A 22721-nucleotide genomic window follows, 5' to 3' on the forward strand; every position below is an offset into this window, starting at 1 on the left:
GGCTAAGGTCATCTATATGCGGCATTCTGTCAAAAAACGCTTTCAAGTAGAGAAGTCATTACTGATCGAAGCGCATGATCAAAAAACTTCTCTCGCTCAGAGAAAATTGTTTCACACGGCAATTTTAGGTCAAAATTTAGCTTTTAGGTCAAAAGTGCGTCTGAACGAATAGTTCTTCCCGTAAAAAACCTTAAGAAACCAAAAACCAATACTCCTCTTCGAGTCGTAATACTCGATACTCTTTTTCTCGAAAAAAATCACATGTCATCATGCAGTGACGGGGTGAAAACGAAATGATAATCACTCTCCGATGTCAGACATTTTCTCAAATGTGTTGCAGATATTATGAACCCGCTAACCAATGCCCGAAATCAACAAGAGCTTTCGGAGCGGGAATTAGAATGGGGTTTGGCTAACTCAAAACAGTCTTGGCACTCTTTGCACAAGAACAGTGCATACGTATACGTCGGTGGTCTACCGTACGATCTTTCCGAAGGCGATATTATCTGCGTGTTCAGCCAATATGGAGAAATTGTCGATATCAACTTAATACGTGACAAAGCTACCGGCAAGTCGAAAGGCTTTTGCTTTCTAGCTTATGAAGATCAAAGAAGCACAATCCTAGCTGTTGATAACTTGAACACAACAAGGATCTGCAATCGTCAAATTAGAGTCCAACATGTTTCTGATTACAAAGCGACAGAATTGAAAGAAAAGGATTTAAATGACAAAGAGAAAAATGGATGGTTGAAATTGCAAGTTGAGGGAGTTGCGCCTAAACCCATTGCTAGTGGAAATGGCGACAGCTCCGATTCTGAAATTATTGCGAATAAATCTGAAGTGAAGAAAAAGAAGTCAAAGAAAGAGAAGAAGGCAAAAAAAGAAGCAAAGTTAAAAAAGCACAAGGACAAAGATTTTGAAAGTACGAAGCTCGGAAGTTATAACAATGGAATAAAAACTGAAGTTAAAAAAGAACAAATTGCTAAAAATGAATTAGAGGTAAAGCGTGACAAGAGAGAAAGATCCAGTGAAAGATACAAGGATAAATATCACCATAACCAAGCGAGCAGACGCGACTATGAACCAAAAGAAAAGAAACTACTGAAGAGGGCAAGAGAGAGGTCACGATCGAGATGATAGGAGTGGTCTGCATTTTTTGTATGGCGCAAGGTCACAATTAGACTGCTCCTGCTATGAAGCAGATGTCCCATAGGTCAGTGCTGATTGAGTTAAACGGAAACGTGGTGAATTGGCTGATCAACGCAATGCTAAAAAACAAATATATGTCAGGAAAATGTTATCTTACGAGAAGAGAGAACTGAAAGTTCGTATATTATCCGAACTTATGCTTCATAATTAAACCTTGTTTGTTAAAAGCAGCAAAGTGATGGCTTGGGTTGTTATTGGACTTCTCTTGGTTTTGTTTACAATTCAAAGAAGTTGAGTTACATTGGTGAGCTCTTTTTATTACGACTCAAAGAGGAATAATGGCGACTTATTTTTTTGGTCGGTGACTTTTTTCACAGCAGATTTTTTTAGTTTTAGCTAATAATTTTCATCCCAAGTGGATTTTCTAGGAAATGTTAACAAGTTATTGTACGCTCTGGACAATTTTGAACATTTTAAGCGTTTGTTAAATTTAGAACTTTGACTTCGATCTTGACTTATTTTGACAACTTTGATCTATCTGTCATCATTTTGATATTTTGGACGGTTTTTTTTACATTTTTTTCCTTTGAATTTCCTACACTCAGAGTTTCTTGGTAACAGTTACTTTTTCTGGTAGTTAACATCACCTTTTTGTTTGACGTGAAACAGTTTTTATAGCTGCGAAGCTGTAAGCTGAGCGAAGCTATATTGCGGTGCTCTTGGTTTTTTTACGACTCGAAGAGGAGTATTGGTTTTCTCTCGGTTTTTTTTACAGGAAGTAGATTTGTTCACGCGGCATTTTGACCTAAAACCAAAAGTGAGAAAAGCTGTCTTAGTGAACAGATTTTCGCTAAGCGAGAGAAGTTTTTTGATCATGCGCTGCGTTTAGTGAATGACTTTTTGACTTTGAAAAGTAGATTTTGACTGAATCTCACATATAGATAACCGTTTTTATCCGTTTTTTCGTCTAAGTGGCAGAATTTTTTTCCTTTTAATTTGGTTTCTTGTAGAAATAAATTTTATTCGATACTATATTGAAATGTCAACCTCGGAAATTGATGTCACAGTGTTTTGCAGAGCCTGAAAATTCGTTTCAAATTGAAAATTGGCGCATATTTCTTGATTTTTTAGTTAATTTTTGCCTTTTTTTAATTAATTTCTTCATTGTTGGATCTTTTAACCGTCTTTTTTTCAAAAATCAGTCAATATGGCAACTTCTCTTTGATAATTTATATACTGAACGCCTCTTTCTACCTCGATGTAATTTTGTTTCATGAAATTGTACATATGCTAATCCGATTTTGGTGGTTTTTTCCCGATTTTCGTCAGTTTCTTGTTTGTATTTCGGTTGTAATTGCTAGAAATCGTTTTTTGTGCAACATGTGGGACTTCAATTTTGGTTCAATTAAAATTGAATCAGTTTTTGGCGTTAAGTTTTGAAAAAACAGTTAAAACTTTTTCTTAAATGCAGTCTGAACTTAAGTTCTTTGACCATTTTTTTGCAAAATGTTTCAATGTTTCGTATTTATGAATTCTGCTTTTTCCTGTTTTTTGTTCTCTTCATGAGGATAGATCTTCGTATCGGATGACTAGTTATCTTTTCTATGTCTTGAATGCTGAACAATGAAATGTATTCGTTTTTCTTGAATTTTTTAAACTGATTTTTAACTTTCAAAAATTAAGAATGTCTTTGTTACGGTGTTCATTACGTTGTGCTCATATTCTTTACATTTTAGTTAGTATCTTTCTAGCTTTGTCCTGGCACCTACATTTATTTTGGGTATATTGGTTTTTAAGTTGTAAAAAATGAATGATTTCAGCGTTTTCTTAGATTTTCGTCATTTCTTTGGTTTGCAATGGATTTCATTATTATAAGGCAGTACTGAGAGTTTGATGGCAAGCCTTTTCCAGAATGTCCACTTATGACTATTTACTGCAGCTTTCTTCCGGCCTTGGTATTAATTTAAACGACTTTTTTGGCTTTGAATATTCTTCTGCTGCTTATGTCTTTTCTATGATCAATTTTATTTTTGATTTGGTATGAAATGTTGCCTAGCATATGTACAACATAATCAGGTGTGTGTTGTTTTTTGTCTTAATTGCAGTAATTAAAGGTGTAATTATAGATGTTTTCTGATTCTTAAATTTGAGGGATCTTTTTTGAAAAGATTTAACTTAGTTTCTAAGATTATTATCTCCCTTTTGCTTTCGCGATCTTTTTCAGATTAGAATCATGAATTATTTGAGGGCAATTGATAACCTTGTCAGCATTTTCAGACTATCAGGTTTTTGACCACCTTAATTATTTCGGATGTTTTAACTTTACCAAACATTTTCAATAATACAAAATTTTGCTGCATTTTGTTTCTCTTGGTGACAGTGGTTTAAGTTTCACCAATTTTTAGAGCAGACCTGGAGATGTAGTGAGTTAATGGTTTAATACAAAAGGTAGTGGCTTCCGCTGCAATTACGGTTTTGTAAGTGAAGTTTTGACGCTTCGAGTCGCTTCCGGAATTCTTCCGGCTATGTTTTTTTGTTTCGTCGTCTGACGCTCTTTTTTCGTTTTACATTTGTTCACACAGCAAAGCTGAAAAAGTCAAATTTTCTGAATGACTTCTTCCTCTCACTAACGGCATTTGCGCGCGTGACGTCATTTCTTACTCGCTTTTGCAAACGTTTTTAGGTTATTTGCGTGATTAGATTTTGATCATACTTGACTTACCTCACTCAATAAAATGACTTTTGCACTTTAAAACTTAAGTTTAGTTTGAGTTTGTTTAGGGTCAAAGGAACTCATTTGTGCAGTAAAGGTCCCTAATAAGAGGCTTCTGCGGAATGGATGTTAACAAGCTTTTTTAATTTATCGCTGAATGTTTTTTACTTAGTTTTTTGAGCGGCGTCGATTTTTTTTTCAATTTAGATCTGTATCTGTTTCTATCTCCATTATATGGCACGCAGGTCTATTCTTTCGCAGCTATTCCGGCAATCTGCCGGCTATGTTTTGTTTATTTTCTGAAATTTGATTGAGTGAAGTATTTTTTCTGATAGTCTTTTTGCCCGTTTTTGATGGTTTGTCTGTTTCTTTTTTTATACTTTGTCATTTTTGTAGATTTTTCCATTTAGACGTATTCTAAGGGATCTTTCACCAAAAGAAGACACTTCAATGTTGGATAGGGAGCATTATTTATTTAAGTAAATGAATAACTTAGTATTTCTTACTCGTTTTTGCTCTTTTGGTCTTCTGGCTTTTTGTTGTTTTGTGTCCTTGGACGCTTTGAGAACATGGTATCAGAATTGTTTTGAGATCAGTTTTTGGAAAGTCACGTCATGTCACATTGTATATAGCACAGTTCCAATTGGGCCAAATTTCGTGTTTGTGTCTTAGATGCTTTTCCTTTGACGTTAACTCACGATGTATCCCTTTTAGTTCTTCTTTTTTATAGCAACTCTTTGATTTAACAGAATTGTTATCACAAGGTCTTTTTCGAATAATTGATTTGGAGTTTGAACTTGTGGAGATTTGGAGAAAACTTATCAGAATGCGATATTTTCTCGAATAAGAATTTAAAATAAATAGGTGGTTCAGTGCTTACTTAGCGGTGTTTAAAGTAAGAGTTTACTTCAAGTATTGTGGCAATTTTTTGTAAGATATTTTAACACTTTCGTGAATGAGAAGTTGTCTAGTGAGCTTACGAAGACTGGAGTAGTAAAGGCAGCCAAGTGGCGAGTTTAAGGAGTGCAGTCTTTGACCATCTCATTTTGAAAGATGACAGTAATTTGTTTTAGTTCTGCATGCTAATTGTTTTAGTTATTTTCTTGCTACTTTGTTTCTGCAATGACAGTTGTCCGACTTTCCCAGTAATTGAAGATAAAGCACACTCGAGATCATGCTTTCTGTTGGTAGTTAATAGCCGTACCTCCTTTGAGGCCAATTGCTTTCCAAAAAGCAGTTTTGTTTTGATGCATTTGTTGTCTTTGTTTAGATATTGTTGTAAATTATTTGATGTGCTTTCCTATAAGCGGGTGTAGCATGATCGCTTTTTACGCCACTTAATTTCAAACCTATGTGGAAATCGAACATTTTTTTGTTTATGTTTATCGTTAATATGTTTATCGTACTTTGTCCTTTTACTTATTTCTCCTGTTTTCTAAAAATTAGTTGTTTACTGTATAGATTTTTGTACAAACGTTTATTTAATATCTTAGTTAATGGTCTCAATGACTTAATAAAAAGTTCTTTTATAAGTTTTTCAAAGACTGCATCGAGTTCATTACTTTTTGCTTAATTTGGCGTTTGCAAATGTATACTTTTATTATCCATGTCGAGACTAACAGTCAGGTTTTAACTTTAATTATTTCTTTTGATTGCCCATCTTCTATTATTTTTTTTCATTTTGTCAAGATTATTGTTACGACGTCACGATTAGATCAAATCTGCCTTTTGTTCCCTTAAATGAGTTTTCTTCAATTGAATTCAAAGAGATCAGATCAACTGAGTGTGTCACTCTAATTGAAGGTTATTCGAGAGCAGCTAGTAGGAGCAGCTACAGGTTATGCAAGTTCGTAATCAAAACTTAACATCTCCAATTGATATCTTATAATTTTTTCGGTTAAATTTTTTATAATTTGTCAAAGACTGCAAATCTACGGAGCTTTTTTGGTTTTTTCCTGGGAATCTGCCAGCTATGTTACTGTAAAATTACTGCATGGTAACGTTTTAGTCATTTTAATTGTTTTTGAGATTTCATGGCTCATAATTGCCTTCCTAAAAAACTATTTAGCATGATAATCTGTAAAGAACTTGACTGATTTAAATTGAGCTGTTCTGAGTCTGAATAGAAGTCGAATGATTTTCAGAGCTATAAGGCATTCATATCCTAGCTGGAGCGGGCTAGGCGTCATTAGGATACAGATAGCAGAATTTTGAGTTACTACTGCGTTTTTTCCGCACTTTATAGGACTGATTGTCAGGGTTCGACTAGTGTTGGTCACAGGGGAACATTTAAAATATACTTCAATCCCGAATAAATGCAAACGTGCTTTGGAGTTCACATTTTTGAAAAACATTGGAGTGCCTTATGCTAGCCCTTTCCGTCCTGGTCTCTCCTAGACAAGGCTCCTAGTCATTTTTTTAGCATTGAATTTTCGACTCAGGAGAAAAATCATTAGGTTCTGTACATTTATCAAGTTACTGTTAAAATGATTGTTCATTTTTTAAAAGACCGAAATTGAGTGTTTGTGGAATTACCGCGTCTAAAACAAGCATGTCTGAGCACCATCTCTCATTGAATCATGGGTTACTAATCGCATCAAAACCTCAAAACGCTCGCGGTTCAGGTTTGTATGTGTTGATCAGAAAGGAACATCACAAACTGTTACTTCCCTACGCGTTTTTTAAAGTTTCTTTGGTTAATCAATAAGTAGTAAGTAGGTTAGCTCTAATAGTCAAGTATCAATTAAATTCCCTACAAAGTGTTTTTTTCTGTTGTGAAAATTGTAGTCTTTGTTGAGTTTATACGTAAAGCAATACATGATTGACTTTCCTTTTTTTGGTTCCGCATTTTTTTTCTGTCTTCGTGTTTTGGTAAAGCAAACCTTTTGTGCTCCCTTCCACAACCGCATTGAGTTCGGCTGCAGTGGTTGTTTTAAACATGCTAGAGAAGCTTAGTGCTCCAAGTGATAAGTTGTCGTATTTGGAGCAATGACTACTAATGCTCCTTTTAACTACATTGCTAGACCAGTCAGCTTCTTGGAAACCTTGCAACTTCAAATTTTCAAATTCTAAAAATATAGCTTACAGATGTAGGTTTCTTAAGATATCGTTAGCATCGTTTTCAACACAAGAACACAAAATTTTAGTTCCACAAAATTTAGGGTTGAATTAACTGAATGTCATTACTACCAATTTCCATTCAATATAACTTTTGAAGTATGATCTAAGGGTATTGCGGGAGTCAGCTTATTTTAGTTTGTCAGATAACTGTTTTTATATGCTTCATAACTCGGTTATTTTCATTATTGCTGCGATGTTTTTTATAAGATACATTATAGATCAGCATAGGTTCTCAATTCAAAAGTTAAAAATTTTTGGTTGTTTCAAATTTCGCAAAAAGTTTTTACTGGTTAACCAGCTTTTAGCGCAGACTTCAATACGCAAGACTTTTTTCACCAGTACTCTTTTTATTCACAATATAGAACTCGCTTAGTTAACCAGCATATAGCTTAGAACCGAATACAAAAGTTTTTCACCAATACTTTTTTTGTATATGCAAGTCAAGTTTTTATCCAGCAGGTAGCTTATAAACAAATATAAGCGTTTTTTGACCAACACTTCGTTTGTACCATCTCGGTTAGATAACCAGCAGGTAGCTTAGGACCCAATAGACTATTTGGTTTTCACCTATGCTATTTGTATGTACAATTAGTTCTCGGTTAGTTAAACAGCATGTAGCTTAGGACCCAATACGAAATTTACTTTTCACCAATACTCTTTGCATGTATCAGTGAAAAATCAGTCAGTTAACAGGCAGGTAGCTTAGGACCCAATAGACCAGTTTTTTTCTACCAATAATCTGTTCATGCACAACTTTAAACCTGCTTTTTCAAGTTAAAGCTCGGTTAGATAGTGAACAAGTAGATTAGTATCCAATAACGAAGCTAGTTTTCACCGATACTCTTTGTTCGAGTTAAAGCTCGGTTAGTCAACCAGCAGGTAGCTTAGGATCCAATACGCAAGTTGTTTGTCACCAGTACTTTTTGTATGTACAAGTTGAAACTCCGTTATTTAATCAGCTTGTAGCCCAGAACCCAATACGCGAGGTGTTTTTCACTAGAACTCTTTGTATGTACAAGTTAAAAGGTTAGTTAAGCAGCATGTAGCTTAGAACCCAATACAAGCCAGTACTCTGTATTTTTTCACCAATACTCTCTGTATGTGCAGGTCAAGACTCGCGTGTTTATCCAGCAGTTAGTTTGGGAACAATTACACAAGCACTTTTCAACCAAGATCTAATTTGTAGAAGTCAGAGCTCGGTCGCTTAACTAGCAGGTAGCTTATGACCCAATAGACAATCTGTTCCCCACTACTGTATATGTACAAGTTAAAAATTGGTTAGTTAATAAGCAGGTAACTTATGAAGCGACAATTTTTTTCACCAATATTCTTTGTATGTACAAGTCAAAACTCGGTTGGATAACCAGCAGGTAGCTTATAACCCTATAGACTAGTTATTTATCGCCAATACTCTTTGTATGTTCAAGTTTGAACTCGGTAAGATAAATAGCATGTAGCTTAGAACATAATATAGGGCCAATATGCGGTTTCGCTTCACTATTCTTTCATGTACATGTTAAAACCCGCTTTTTCATCCACCAGGTGGCTTATGAACCAATACACAAGTTCTTTTCACCAATACTCTTAATATGTACAAGTTGAAAGTCGGTAAGTTATCCAGCAGGTGGCTTAGGACCCAAAACGAAATTTACTTTTAACCAATACCCTGCATGTATAAGTGAAAAATCAGTCAGTTAACAGGCAGGTAGCTTAGGACCCAATAAACCAGTTTTTGCTACCAATACTTTGTTCATGCACAACTTTAACCCTGCTTTTGGAAGTTAAAGCTCGATTTGATAGCGAACAAGTAGATCACTACCCAATAACAAAGCTATTTTTCACCGATACTCTTTGTTCGAGTTAAAGCTCAGTTAGTTAACCGGCAGTTAGTTTAGGATCCAATTTGCAAGTTGTTTTTCACCAATACTCTTGCAAGTGAAAACTTGGTTAAATAGCCAGCAGCTAGCTATTGACTCAATGGACTTGTTTTTTTGCCAATTCTTTGTACAAGTTAAAACCCGGTGAGATAAACAGCATGTAGCTTAGAACATAATATACGGCCTTTTTCCTCTATTCTGTCATGTACAAGTTAAAAGCCGCGTTTTTCATCCACCAGTTAGCTTATGAACCAATACACAAATTCTTTTTCATCAATACGCTTTAAGGTTTGCAATTTGAAAGTCAGTTAATTAACTAGCAGGTGACTCATGAGCCTATACACTAGACAACTCATTTTTCACCAATACTCTTTGTCTGTATATTTTCTCCAATACTCTATGTACGTACAAGTTAAAACTCGGTTAGTTAACCAGGAGTTCGCTTTTCAAGCAATACCAGTCCCCTTGTATGTAGAAGTTAAACCACGTGTATATATTCAGCAGATAGCTTAAAAACCGACACTTAATTTCTTTTCCACCATTTTTCTTAATACGTATAAATTGAAACTCTGTTAGTTAAGCAGCAGTTGGCTCATGAACAAATACAGTAGGCAAGTTTTTTTTCACCAATACTCTTTGTATGTACAAGTTTAAGCGCGCGTAGTCATCCAGCAGGTAGCTTGTGGACCATTACACTAGTTCTTTTTCACCAATAATTTGTATGACTGAGTTAAAACTTCATTGGGTATAGAAGAGACAACTTAGCTATCATTTTACGAGTTTTTGTTTCATTCATTTCTTTAAACACAAATGGCCCTGAAGCTAAAAAAATCTCGTCAGATAGTTTTGCAACTTGAAAGAAATTGCATGCAAGAAATGCTATCAATCTTTTGACAAAAATTTATTTATCATAGCAATGGAAAAATTGCAACAAAATTTAAAGTTACGATATAAAATTGCTGAGCGTTTGATTTTCGTTTTTTTCTAAAGTTTACCTCTACTGCTTCTCTGGCTGCTTGTCGTTGAGCCACTATCGCAAATGAGAGGTGCATGCCGGACAACTTCTATCTTGTTGTAGATTGTTCTGCGAAAAACTATGCTGGTGATTGACTTCAGTTTTCAATCGGGCAACTTTATGGCATCCTCAATTCTGTTCGTGCTTCAGGTTCTCTAATTTCCAAATAATGTGTTATTTTTGTGCAACTTCACGTTGATTTTCAGCATGTACAATTTGACCACGAGGCGACTGAATCATTTTTCTAGATAAAAGTCAGTTACAATGTACGTCGCAACAAATCCAATGCAAATCCCATTCCCTGCAAGTTTTTCAATGGCGATGCAATTAGGCACGATCTTGAGCCTTATGCAGAATCTTTGAGCGACTCGTTATTTAAACGCTCTCCTCATTTGAGAGCGTTTTTTTTACTTTTCCATTTTGAAAATTTCTGCCGGAAAGCCATGAAAAGTAAGCTGCAACTCTATCCGTCCGTTGAGAATTTGATGTTCTGAAATTTTTCAGGGGAAATCTGTATGCAAAAGTTCACCTCCAGAAACGATTTTTCGTATGTTGATTCGCCTGATTCATAAAAATTTTTACGAACCACTCAGAAGGTAACGAAGAATTTTCTACCGGTAAAATTGCGTGCGAATAATATTTTGGAAACAAAGTGACTAAGCAAGCATCTGAAAATAATGAATCACAAACTGTACAATTATGTTAGTAGTGATAAAAGAGGAGGTCTGTCGCACACTTTTAGATAAATTTCGACCAATACTCCGCCCCCATTCGGGATTGGAACCTGCGCCTCCAAAAAATTTTTAAATGTAAATGTCGTAACCAAAAAGGTGTTCGGTATTATATTGGTTTAAACTTCTTGGTTATATAAGGCAGCGCTATTGGCAATTCAAACTTCTGGCTTATGTGTTATGCTAGGCTACGCTTTTAACCCTATCTGACGCTATTTCCTTTATTTGGCTGCGCTGTGCGCGCAATTTTTAAAAGAAAGCAAGAATTGATGAATTCACAGCGAATATACATTTAAAAAACCTGCCATAAAACAGAACGTTTGTTCCACTCAGTGTATCACATTAATTTAGAACTTTACGCAAAGTTTCGTATGCAAGCTTTTAGCTGCTCAGTTGGATTCTGTGTTCTTCTGGTCGACCCGAAATTTTGTGGTTGGAACTTCTTCTTTGACAACACCAAACTCAATTCTAATGGCAAGCCGCGCCTCGTTCCATTTGTTCATGTTTGCTTGTGTAGGCAATGAATCCACAGAGTTCCCGTAGATTCCTGGACACTTATTTCTTCTACCACTTTTCCTGCGCATGCTAGCAAAATTTCTTTGTGAAAGTAATATGATCTTTTATAATTGTCTGGGTGGTATATGACAAAGCTCAGCCTCGTGAAGCATTTGTTTTTAGAATATAGTCGTCTATTTTTTCAAACTTTCAACCGTCTGCTTCCTTAACTCCTTTACTGTACACTCTACATGGATGTACAGCATAACCAAGTGCCTCATGCACTAGAATTTAATCCGTTTGGTCTGTTAGATGAAATAAGTCTATCATTTGGCTAAAAGTGTTCTTCGGGACTATAAGATGCTGCTCCACGGCGTTCATGCTGTCATCTTGCTTTTCCATATGAATGGTGTCACAGCTTGGTTGAGAGACCATAAGTATCTATCCGTTGCTTCGCATTGTGTAGAAAAACAAGATCAAAATCGCAATCTCTCAATGTCATATTGGTTAAACCGCAGATGGCAACGTCAGACAAATCAACTATTTTATAATCATCTGAAACATTTGCTCTGAATTTAATTGACCGACGTTTGATTTGGTGTGCTTTTGGTAAGTTTACCTGCTGGGAGACCTTATTTATGACTAATTTTGCTCCACCTTCAAGTTCTCACGACTGAAGTTTTTCTCGATAATCGAGCACTCGTAAATTTTTAATAGCATTAAATATGGTATTCCCAATATTCGGGGAAAAATGTCATAATAAATAATTTTGCCTTACATTGTATCGATAAAGCAGAATTTTTAGCGAAACCATGAACCGAGATATGAATCTCGTTGTTGAACTTTGTTTTATGGTAAAACTTTTAGTCTATTGGTAATTTTTATTAACGTTTTATGATTCCATAATGCTATCATGAATAATTGAATAGGTGTTCCTGAAAATAACAAAGCCATAATTTTTGTTTTTTGTTTTAAGTGTCTCAGTGAAAACTTGCGTTAAATGATTTTGATTGCAAGACAGGTGAGTGTCTCTATTTGTGAGACGAAACCTTTTAAAAATTCAGTTTCTGTAAAGGGCCGGTTTTGCAAATATACCAGAAATATAGTTTCAATCTGAGGTGCCTTCTTTGTGCCAAGCATTCAACGTTACTGGGATAAAGCAATAGCAGGGAAAACGCCCTTTCGAAATCAGTCAAAAAGATTGAGGAAAATGATTGCAGCTGGACATTTTCCAACTCGGCTTGACAAATGACCACTGATATGGTCTCGGACCGAGAGCCTAAAGTAAACTTAAAGGTTCTACAGCTCTTAGCTCTTGGAAATATCCGTCTTGGATCAAGAATTGCGCCTAACTATGCAAATTAAAAGCCGCCTTTTTTATCCAGGTAGCTTATGAACCAATACACAAGTTCTTTTTCATCAATACGCTTTAATATGTGCAAGTTGAAAGTCAGTTAGTTTAACAGCAGGTGGCTCATGTGCCTATACACTAGACAACTCATTTTTCACCAACACTGTGTGTATATTTTCTCCAAGACTCTATGTTCGTACAAGTTAAAACTCGATTTAGTTAACCAGCAGTTCGCTTTTTGAAGCAATACCAGTCCCCTTGTATGTAGAAGTTAAACCACGTGTATTTAGCAGATAGCTTATAAACCGACACACAAGTTCTTTTCCACCAATTTTCCTAATACGTATAAGTTGAAACTCAGTTAAGCAGCAGTTGGCTCATGAACAGATACAGTAGGCTGTGTATGTACAAGTTTAAACCCAAGTAGTTATCCAGCAGGTAGCTTGTGGACCATTACACAAGTTCTTTTTCACCAATAATTTGTATGTGTGAGTTAAAACTTCATTGGGTATAGAAGACAACTTAGCTATCATTTTACTACGAGTTTCTGTTTCATTCATTTCTTTAAAAACAAATGGCCCTGAAGCTAAAAAAAATCTCGTCAGATAATTTTGCAACTTGAAATAAATTGCATGCAAGAAATGCTATCAATCTTTGACAAAAAATTATATATCATAGCAATGGAAAAATTGCAACAAAGAAATTTGAAGTTACGACATAAAATTGCTGAGCGTTTGATTTTCGTTTTTTTTTCTAAAGTTTACCTCTACTGCTTCTCTGGCTGCTTGTCGTTGAGGCACTATCGCAAATGGGATTTGCATGCCGGAGGACTTCTATCTTGTTGTAGATTGTTCTGCGGAAAACTATGCTGGTGATTGAAGTTTTTAATCGGGAAACTCTTTGGCATCCTCAATTCTGTTCGTGCTTCAGGTTCTCTAATTTTCAAATAATGTGTTGTTTTTATGCAACATCACGTTGATTTTCAGCTTGTACATTTTGACCAAGAGGCGACTGAATCATTTTTCTAGGTGAATGTCAGTTACAATGTACGTCGCAACAAATTATCCAATGCAAATCCAATTCCCTGCAAGTTTTTCAATGGCGATGCAATTAGGCACGATCTTGAGCCTTATGCAGAATCTTCGAGCGACTCGTTATTTAAACGCTCTCCTCATTTGAGAGCGTTTTTTAACTTTTCCATTTTGAAAATTTCTGCCGGAAAGCCATGAAAAGTAAGCTGCAACTCTATCCGTCCGTTGAGAATTTGATGTTCTGAAATTTTTCAGGGGAAATCTGTATGCAAAAGTTCACCTCCAGAAACGATTTTTCGTGTGTTGATTTGCCTGATTCATAAAAATTTTTACGAACCACTCAGAAGGTAAGGAAGAATTTTCTACCGGTAAAACTGCGTGCAAATAATATTTTGGAAACAAAGTGACTAAGCAAGCATCTGAAAATAATGAATCACAAACTGTACAATTATGTTAGTAGTGATAAACGAGGAGGTCTGTCGCACACTTTTAGATAAATTTCGACCAATACTCCGCCCCCATTCGGGATTGGAACCTGCGCCTCCAAAAAATTTTGTAAATGTAAATGTCGTAACCAAAAAGGTGTTCGGTATTATATTGGTTTAAACTTCTTGGTTATATAAGGCAGCGCTATTGGCAATTGATTCAATTCAAACTTCTGGCTTATGTGTTATGCTAGGCTTCGCTTTTAACCCTATCTGACGCTATTTCCTTTATTTGGCTGCGCTGTGCGCGCATTTTTTAAAAGAAAGCAAGAATTGATGAATTCACAGCGAATATACATTTAAGAAGAAACCTGCCATAAAACAGATTGTTTGTTCCACTCAGTGTATCACATTAATTTAGAACTTTACGCAAAATTTCGTATGCAAGTTTTTGGCCGCTCAGTTGGATTCTGTGTTTTTCTGGTCGACCCGAAATTTCGTGGTTGGAACTTCTTTGACAACACCAAACTCAATTCTAATGGCAAGCCGCGCCTCGTTCCATTTGTTCATGTTTGCTTGTGTAGGCAATGAATCCACAGAGTTCCCGTAGATTCATGGACACTTATTTCTTCTACCACTTTTCCTGCGCATGCTCGCAAAATTTCTTTATGTGAAAGTAATATGATCTTTTATAATTGTCTGGGTGGTACACGACAAAGCTCAGCCTCGTGAAGCATTTGTTTTTAGAATATAGTCGTCTATTTTTTCAAACTTTCAACCGTCTGCTTCCTTAACTCCTTTACTGTACACTCTACATGGATGTACAGCATAACCAAGTGCCTCATGCACTAGAATTTAATCCGTTTGGTCTGTTAGATGAAATAAGTCTATCATTTGGCTAAAAGTGTTCTTCGGGACTATAAGATGCTGCTCCACGGCGTTCATGCTGTCATCTTGCTTTTCCATATGAATGTTGTCACAGCTTGGTTGAGAGACCATGATTATCTATCCGTTGCTTTGCATTGTGTAGAAAAACAAGATCAAAATCGCAATCTCTCAATGTCATATTGGTTAAACCGCAGATGGCAACGTCAGACAAATCAACTATTTTATAATCATCTGAACCAACTGCTCTGAGTTTAATTGATCGACGTTTGATTTGGTGTGCTTTTGGTAAGTTTACCTGCTGGGAGACCTGATTTATGACTAATTTTGCTCCACCTTAAAGTTCTCACGACTGAAGTTTTTCTCGATAATCGAGCACTCGTAAATTTTTTATAGCATTAAATATGGTTTTCCCAATATTCGGGGAAAAATGTCATAATAAATAGTTTTGCCTTAAATTGTATCAATAAAGCAGAATTTTTAGCAAAACCATGAACCGAGATATGAATCTCGTTGTTGAACTTTGTTTTATGGTAAAACTTTTAGTCTATTGGTAATTTTTATTAACGTTTTATGATTCCATAATGCTATCATGAATAATTGAATAGGTTTTTCCTGAAAATAACAAAGCCTTAATATTTGTTTTTTGTTTTAAGTGTCTCAGTGAAAACTTGCGTTAAATGATTTTGATTGCAAGACAGGTGAGTGTCTCTATTTGTGAGAAGAAAACCTTTTAAAAATTCAGTTTCTGTAAAGGGCCGGTTTTGCAGATATACCAGGAATATTGTTTCAATCTGAGGTGCCTTCTTTGTGCCAAGCATTCAACGTTACTGGGGTAAAGCAAACGCAGGGAAAACGCCCTTTCGAAATCAGTCAAAGGATTGAGGAAAATGATTGCACCTGGATATTTTCCCAACCCGGCTTGACAAATGACCACTGATATGGTCTCGGACCGAGAGCCTCAAGTAAACTTAAAGGTTCTACAGCTCTTAGCTCTTGGAAATATCCGTCTTGAATCAAGAATTGCTCCTAGCTCTATGCGAATTAAATGCTCACTGAGGTCCCCACTTTGAAATTTATCAAAAATTTATCGTAAATTTCTAAATTTTTGAATTTCTTTGCTTTAGTTATTACATTGTGGGTTGTAGCAGTTGTAGAACCTCTTTCAATACCAGACGCGATCTCATAATAATTAAACGTATACTCATGATGTGAAGGGCGGTTCTTGGAGTTTGGGACCTCGTAAGGACGTGGCCTCGTGCAGCCAAAGACATTTCTGCCAATGTTGAAACTTGCGTGGTTTTGGCATGAATCGTTTGCTAACGGTTATCAGAAATATACGGCCCACTCATAATACTTAAAATTATGATTAGTTCCTAAACATTGAGATAAACCCCAATGAGTGAAATTCGGTTGAGTGAGGGGAATATTCTGAGCAATTGATAGAAAAATTCAAGTTTGAAGAAGCTATGACACTTGACGTTTTTTAGATACTTGTTTAAAGATTTCGAAATTAGAATCAATTTTTAACAGGCAGTGCCAAACATCACTTCAAGCAGACTTACGGTTATAGAGACATTGTAGATTGCCTAAATTCTTTAGCTTTAACAACTAGACCAAAAATGATAGTTATTTTTTAGTAATTAACTGAATGATCTATCTTATATCATGAATCAATCAATACAGATATTACTTAAATAATTGCCCTCGCATGAGATGCAGTTATTGTAATATGTGTGTCTTTTCTATGCAGTTTTTTCGCTTGACCGTTTTGCGCGTTTTTTCTAGAATAATCTTTGATTTCTCAAGTGTCTTTTTCACACTTTTTTTTTATTTTTGAGTGGTTTCAATTGCTCCAACTCCGAATAAAGTTTGTTTTTCAAACAAAACTGGTTGTTAGACTCGATGTCAAGGCCCTGAGAACCCAGTGGCTAATACCTCCGCCGACAACTCAGGAGGTCGGGGTTCAAATTTCGACTCAGCAGGTCGGGGTCGTATGTTTTCTCACCCATAAAGAAAAGTTTATCGAGGCTACAGCCCCTTAATTAAATTGCGGCGCCTGTCAGTCGAGAGCAAGTTTTCCGACGTTAGTCGGTTTGTGTTTTCAATATGTTGATGATTGTTGGAATCTGATGGCTGATCGGATCTGAAAGTAGGGAAAATTTACCTCAAAAGTAGTCCTAAATTGTATATATTTTTGAATGCATCAGTTCAAATTAGAGACACCCAATACTTTTTTTTATGCACGAAGTCTCAAGTGTTGTTCCAAGCAAAACCAGAACTGTTTAAAAATTTAAAGTGATAATTTTTTGTTCAGAGATTGAACTAATGTATTTTTCATGGTCATATTTCATCCTATGTTTTAAATAAGTCTTCAGAAATTGGAATCTACTCCTTCACGGCGAAAATTCAATTCAAATGGTGGAATATATCTATAAAAGAAGGACTGTGAGTATTTGATTGATAATTTCAATGAACAGGGCAGTAAGCTTGAAATCGGTACCTGCAGTGAGTTTCGCATTAATTTATTTCGTTTGTTTTTTTTATTTTCAGTTTTTTAAAATCTACAATTGCCGAATTCTTTTGTCTTTCACGCTTTTCATTTTGAAATACCATCAGTAATAATAGGTAATCCTTATTTGTTGTTGTTGAATGTACGTGTTTCTCTTTTTAATAGCCGTAAAGCGATAGCTGAGGCTTTTTATTGTTCAATAAAATTTTGATTTGTTTTCGGGCGCTGTAATTTTTTGAGATCCGTTCGCACATTTTCATAATTTGTGATGTCAATTTGAAGTGATGATTTTGGTTGCACTCAAACAAAATTGTAGATAAAAAGGGAGTGAATTTGCTGCGTGAAATTGTTTCGCTCTAATTTTAAAGTAGAGGGAGAAAACGGTATTTGAACAGAAATTCGTTTTCTCGCTAGTGGTTTTTCACTAGAAGTTTATCCTATTTTTTTCTAACTGGTTTCGCCAATCCATTTGTAGTCCATTGTTGGTTTTGTTTTTTGTATGGTGAACAAAAATTCTTGTATTGTTTCAGGATTGTCCTATGTCTTTTTTGTTTCTTCAAGATTTTTGTTACGACCTTATGACGCCACAATCACTTCGAATTTGTTTTTTTATTCGTTCATGCAATTTCAATTGAATTGCAAGCGTGAGGTCTTTTTTCATTCTTAAAGGAGAAGAGAATTTTTTGTTCATTCGCGTGATTAAATTACTGGTCACACGTGGCTTACCTCACCCTCAAAAACGACTTCCTCACTCTGACATCGACGTTTCGTTTCTTTTTTTTTCAATTACAAGCGAGTGGGTGTCACTGTAATTGAAGGTTATTTGAGGGCAGCTAACAGAAGCAGCAGTAACTTAAACTGATTTTTTCAAAACATAACATCTGAATAATTAAAAAGTTTCTTTTTGGTCCGTTTCTTTTATTATCTCGTTGAGACTGCAGATCTACGAAGCTATTGCAGCTATTTTCTGGCAATCTGCCAGCTGTTTTTCTTGGCGCGCGCTCTGTAACGGAGGTGCATAAAGTTCTTAGGACTGTTGATGCTTATTCGTTCTCTTAGTTCAAGAATTGAATGAATTAAGCCTTTTGTAAGATGATTTCTAAGCCCACATTTAGCAATATGTAAACGCGATAAAAAAATAATGTGAAGTTAAATGGAACCAAAGAAGAGTAACCATGATAATTGAAACTCAAAATCAAGACAATGTTGTAACTTCTTCTGGTAGCGGACCAGCGAAGCAGATAGTGTTGTCGGGGCATAAACAGAAAAGATCGCGAGGGCGAGGGGGGGTTATATCTTTTATCTTTTCCGTTTGTGCTCCCAGCTAAGTGGGTGCATATTATGTGCAGCGCCCAAGCAAACTTGCCAGCTTCATATAGTGGTATTCAAAAGAAGATGATGACAGAGTGTGATGTTTCAGAGTTATGGCGGTCGATTTTACAGACGAGTTTGACACCCCTCTAACTGTTCTCCTTGGCTATTTCTCCTCTGACATTTTGAGTGTGGGTGAAAGAGCTGATGAAATGGGAAGAGACAACGAGACCAAGCGTTTTATTTCAGCAATGCGAGCAGTCATTGAATTTGTTGAAAACATGGCACCAAACAGTGTGGGATTTTGGAAGATGAGCCTGTGTAAAATTTTGTATTCCTTGATATCGACCGAACCTAATACAGGACCAGAAAATAGCATAGCTTCTCCTTCTTTTGGTAACATGAATTGTTTTGAACACCATTTCACGGTTGTGTCATACATGCGAGATTTTCTGCCTGAACTACAGTTTGACAATTTTATAGAGATATGTTTTCAACTATCAGCCTTGGGAGAAGTCGGAAATTTGTTATTCGATAAGGGTGAGATTCTGGAGTCAATTTGCTTCAAGCTGTTCAGAGAGTCTAATAGTGATCGACTTGAGAATAATACTGACGTCACGCAGTTAATATACAATGCATGGAAATGTCAATACGGTCATGTACTCGAGTTTAATGGTTTCTCCCAAAATTTTTGGGATATTTTATCAGATGACCAAAATTTGATTGACAAAATGGGCAACGGATTTGAAAAACTACTGCTCAGTGACCTAGGATACCTTCAAAATGAAAGAAAAGAATTTGAAAACAATTTCAAAGCAAATATGAGAATGTGCCCAGAATATGACCGCTTGTGCCCAGAATATGACCGCTTCAAATCACATTTGGTTCAAAAAGTAAAGACGCTTCGAAGCCTTTGTGATCACGTAGGCAAATTTATCCGTTATAAATCATCGAACAAGACAACCGAGGAAAATTGGATGGCAGTGTTTCACTTGAAACTCGACCAGTTTTGTTTTTTGTCAGGTCTTGAATTACTGAATGCGTCTCAGAATAAGGAAGATATTATTAAAAGTCTCATATCACAGGAAGGCTATTCAGAGCTTGATTTGACAATACGGGCAGTGAAATATTTTCATTTTGATTGTGAGGTCAAATTTTGTGAGCTGATCGAGCACTTTTCGAAGATGGAACTTTTGATTGATAACGTGGAGTTTGACAGTGTCTATGATGTTATTAAGGAGTATATGAGGTATAACTGTAACTTCAAAGTTATGGAAGTACTGCTGGACTTAACTTTGATTCCTGTCGAGGGGACATTGAAGAATAAAAAGGGATCACCTTTGACTGTGGATGCTTTGTGTCTGCTCAGGCATTTATTTTTTGATCATGTTACAAGCATGTCACATGATGATACCGAAAAGTTGCGCATCTATTGTTACCGAAATTTAAGTTCGAATGATAATTTTACGGAGTGGAGTCGAACAATTGCAGATATTTGCGGATTTACTTTAAGCAAGCTTACTGAAATATTCAACCGAATAAGTCCAAACGATTTGCAAGAGCGTTCTGAAACTATGGATTTCTTGTCAAGGTGTTCATTTGTTATTCCTGATAAAATCATTGAAAAGGCGATCCACGACGCATTCGCAAGTCGAGGTAAAACAATGTTGATACAACAGCTGTTTACGAAATTCCAGTCCTTACTAAAATTTATCAAGATAGTTGAAAACCAGGACGATGTCGAGTTTGTATTACGCAGTGTCGCGAAAACTAACATCACTAACACAAATAGTGCCTGTCAATTTGTCCGATATCTTGCTGAAGTTCCTGAAATCTCTGTCAAAAAAGTATTTGTTTGCGGAATTTTGCCTAAGTTTGAAGGCAACAAAGTGATTGCTGTGAAACTTTTAAGTTCAATAATGCCCTTACTTGAGAACGAGGATTTAGTTTACGCATCTTTGCTGGACAGATTTTTCAACAAGTTTGCGAATGATAATACATTGAATCTTGATGACAACTGGATTGAGGCGTTCAAAGGTCTGAATTTTGAAGAAGTGTCAAAAATTGGTGGCCAATCTGTGAACAGAATTGATTACCGCAAATTGATGATAAATAAGGAGTCAGATAAAATGCTAGCACTCGTTGACTTCTTTGCTCAGTCATGTTCTGTCTTGCCTAAAATGGATTACAATACAGATAAGTTGTTTGTCGTAAATGTGCCTGAATTTGTGACATATTCAGCAGATGAAATGTCACTGTGCGCCTTTCGCTTCCTCACCTCAAATTTCACATCTCTAGATGTGCGAGCATTTGCTGTCAGTTTGAAGATAGTTCTTGCTCAGACATTGTTCGATCGAAAACAAATTGACCATGAAACCAAAAGTGTAAATATGATTGTTTGGAAAACAATTATGAAAGTAATTAAGCTGTGTTTAGGATGTGAAAGCATTGTTTACCACACAAGTTTACTCGACTCACTGCCAACTATGGTGAAAGGCATTTTAAAATGGGTCAAGCTAGAAATTGACCAGAACCAAGATGGCAAGTTTGGAGAGTTTGATCTGTTCTACTTCTGCGTGCATATGTTGCACGATGTATTAGATTGTTGTGTTCTGTCGCTACAGCAGAAAGAGGAAATAGTGTTTAGAGACGGTTTTTATTTACTTATTGATCAGTTGCAACTTTTGAGTAGAATGACTCACAAGGGCCTTGTCGACGAGAATGAAAGAAGTGGCAAAATTTCATCGAAAGAATCAATCAGTTGGTCCCAAATTCAGCAGCTATACAATGATAGTGTTGTTGTAACAGCTAAGCGATGTAGTTACACTTTACCGTCGAATCTGACAACATTTGTGAGCAATCGCAATTCGAGTGACACGACTGCTGCTGATGTGTAGACTGACTGATGTTCAAAACTATCTCTGTTCTGTTAGTTTTGTATTCTGAAATACCTTTGTGTTAGCTAATTAATTATATTTCGGTTTTATGTATGCTCCGTGGATTTCTTTGATATCCGATGAATTTTCAATTGATGAGGTTATCGAAATTCATACTGTTATTTAATTGCTCTCGAACGAAGTGTGAAGCAATTTCTATAAACATGTAGGTCTTGGAGCAAGTTTTTTTGCTTGACCGTTTTCGAGTGGCTTTTATGCCCTTGAATTTGTTTTTCGTAATCTAAATTTCTCTTAATCTCAAGTGTCAGCAGCTGAACTCTGTGTAGGCAGTTCTCTTCTAAAATTAAGTGAAAAGTGAGCCAAAATTCAAAATTGGTGTAATTTTCTTTTAGAGAATTTAGTAGTGGTTATAGCTGTGGTATATAATAACCTCTAATAAATTTATTTGAAGCCCCCTTAGTGAGTTTCGTTACCCCCCCCCCCCCCCCCCAAACTGAAACAGGCTTCAACGGATTCGAGCTCCCACTTGTAGTTGGTGAGGGTAATTTTTCTGACGTTAGTCTGTTATGTATTAAAATCCAATCTTGTAGCAATTTTATCAGTCATGCGGTCTTTTTATGCCATTTTTGGCTGGTCCAATCCTGCTATAGATTGGACCTAAAAAGTTTTTCTTTTATTTCGAGTATTTTTAAATTTCGACTTCGAGGAAGTCGAAATTTGTATTTTTATAGTTTTCCAACATCTGACTTACGCTTAGTTAATTTTGTTTCAATGAAGAGTAGTTTCTCGTCGCAGTTTTGTTGAATTGTAGCACAATACTTTTTGTCCTATCAGTCGTTAATTGAGATTTAAATGTTTATTTCATGTTTTATCGTTTAGGATTCATTTAGCTCCAAAATTCAGATAACTTGGCGATAAGGCATTCAATTTTGAAATTGTTTGTAGGGTGGCACTAAGGGAAAATGTATCATGATTTGGAGTCGAATTAGAAGTTATTTTTTACTGTCTTACAATGTACCGATAGCAACGATATGGGGAAAATGAAATTGTCCCAGAAAAGATGCCAGTAATTTGTGTTGAAAATGGCCGATTTGAACTTAATCTAAATCGCCTATCTGCTTTTATGCGTTTCTTGAGGTTTTTGTTTGGATGTGCAATTTGAGTGGTGGTTTTACTCACGCCAAAATAAAAAGTAGAGCGAGTGAAGTC

The 22721-nt window shown here is 35.9% G+C and overlaps 2 protein-coding genes across 2 annotated transcripts; both read left to right on the plus strand.

Moving 5' to 3' along the window:
- The first annotated feature begins 220 nt into the window (after positions 1-220).
- Positions 221-1376, plus strand: LOC142345866 (RNA-binding motif protein, X-linked 2-like). Its single transcript, XM_075398294.1, has one exon. The coding sequence runs from the start codon at positions 346-348 to the stop codon at positions 1135-1137; it is 792 nt and encodes a 263-aa protein (XP_075254409.1). The 5' UTR covers positions 221-345; the 3' UTR covers positions 1138-1376.
- Positions 1104-21678, plus strand: LOC142345865 (uncharacterized). The gene is made up of 2 exons (XM_075398293.1): positions 1104-1213; positions 18725-21678. Exons 1-2 carry the CDS (start codon positions 1194-1196, stop codon positions 21510-21512), a joined length of 2808 nt encoding a protein of 935 aa, XP_075254408.1. The 5' UTR covers positions 1104-1193; the 3' UTR covers positions 21513-21678.
- The last annotated feature ends 1043 nt before the right edge of the window (positions 21679-22721 follow it).

Source organism: Convolutriloba macropyga, chromosome 9 (genome assembly GCF_964194025.1).
Source record: "Convolutriloba macropyga chromosome 9, txConMacr16.3, whole genome shotgun sequence".
Classification (NCBI taxonomy): domain Eukaryota; kingdom Metazoa; phylum Xenacoelomorpha; order Acoela; family Convolutidae; genus Convolutriloba; species Convolutriloba macropyga.

Excerpts from the sequence above, each read along its gene's own strand:
- LOC142345866 (XM_075398294.1), top strand. The coding sequence starts at position 346 with ATGAACCCGCTAACCAATGCCCGAAATCAACAAGAGCTTTCGGAGCGG.
- LOC142345865 (XM_075398293.1), top strand. The coding sequence starts at position 1,194 with ATGAAGCAGATGTCCCATAG. Across the intron at positions 1,214-18,724 it reads ATGAAGCAGATGTCCCATAG|AGTTATGGCGGTCGATTTTA; the intron begins GTCAGTGCTGAT and ends GTGATGTTTCAG.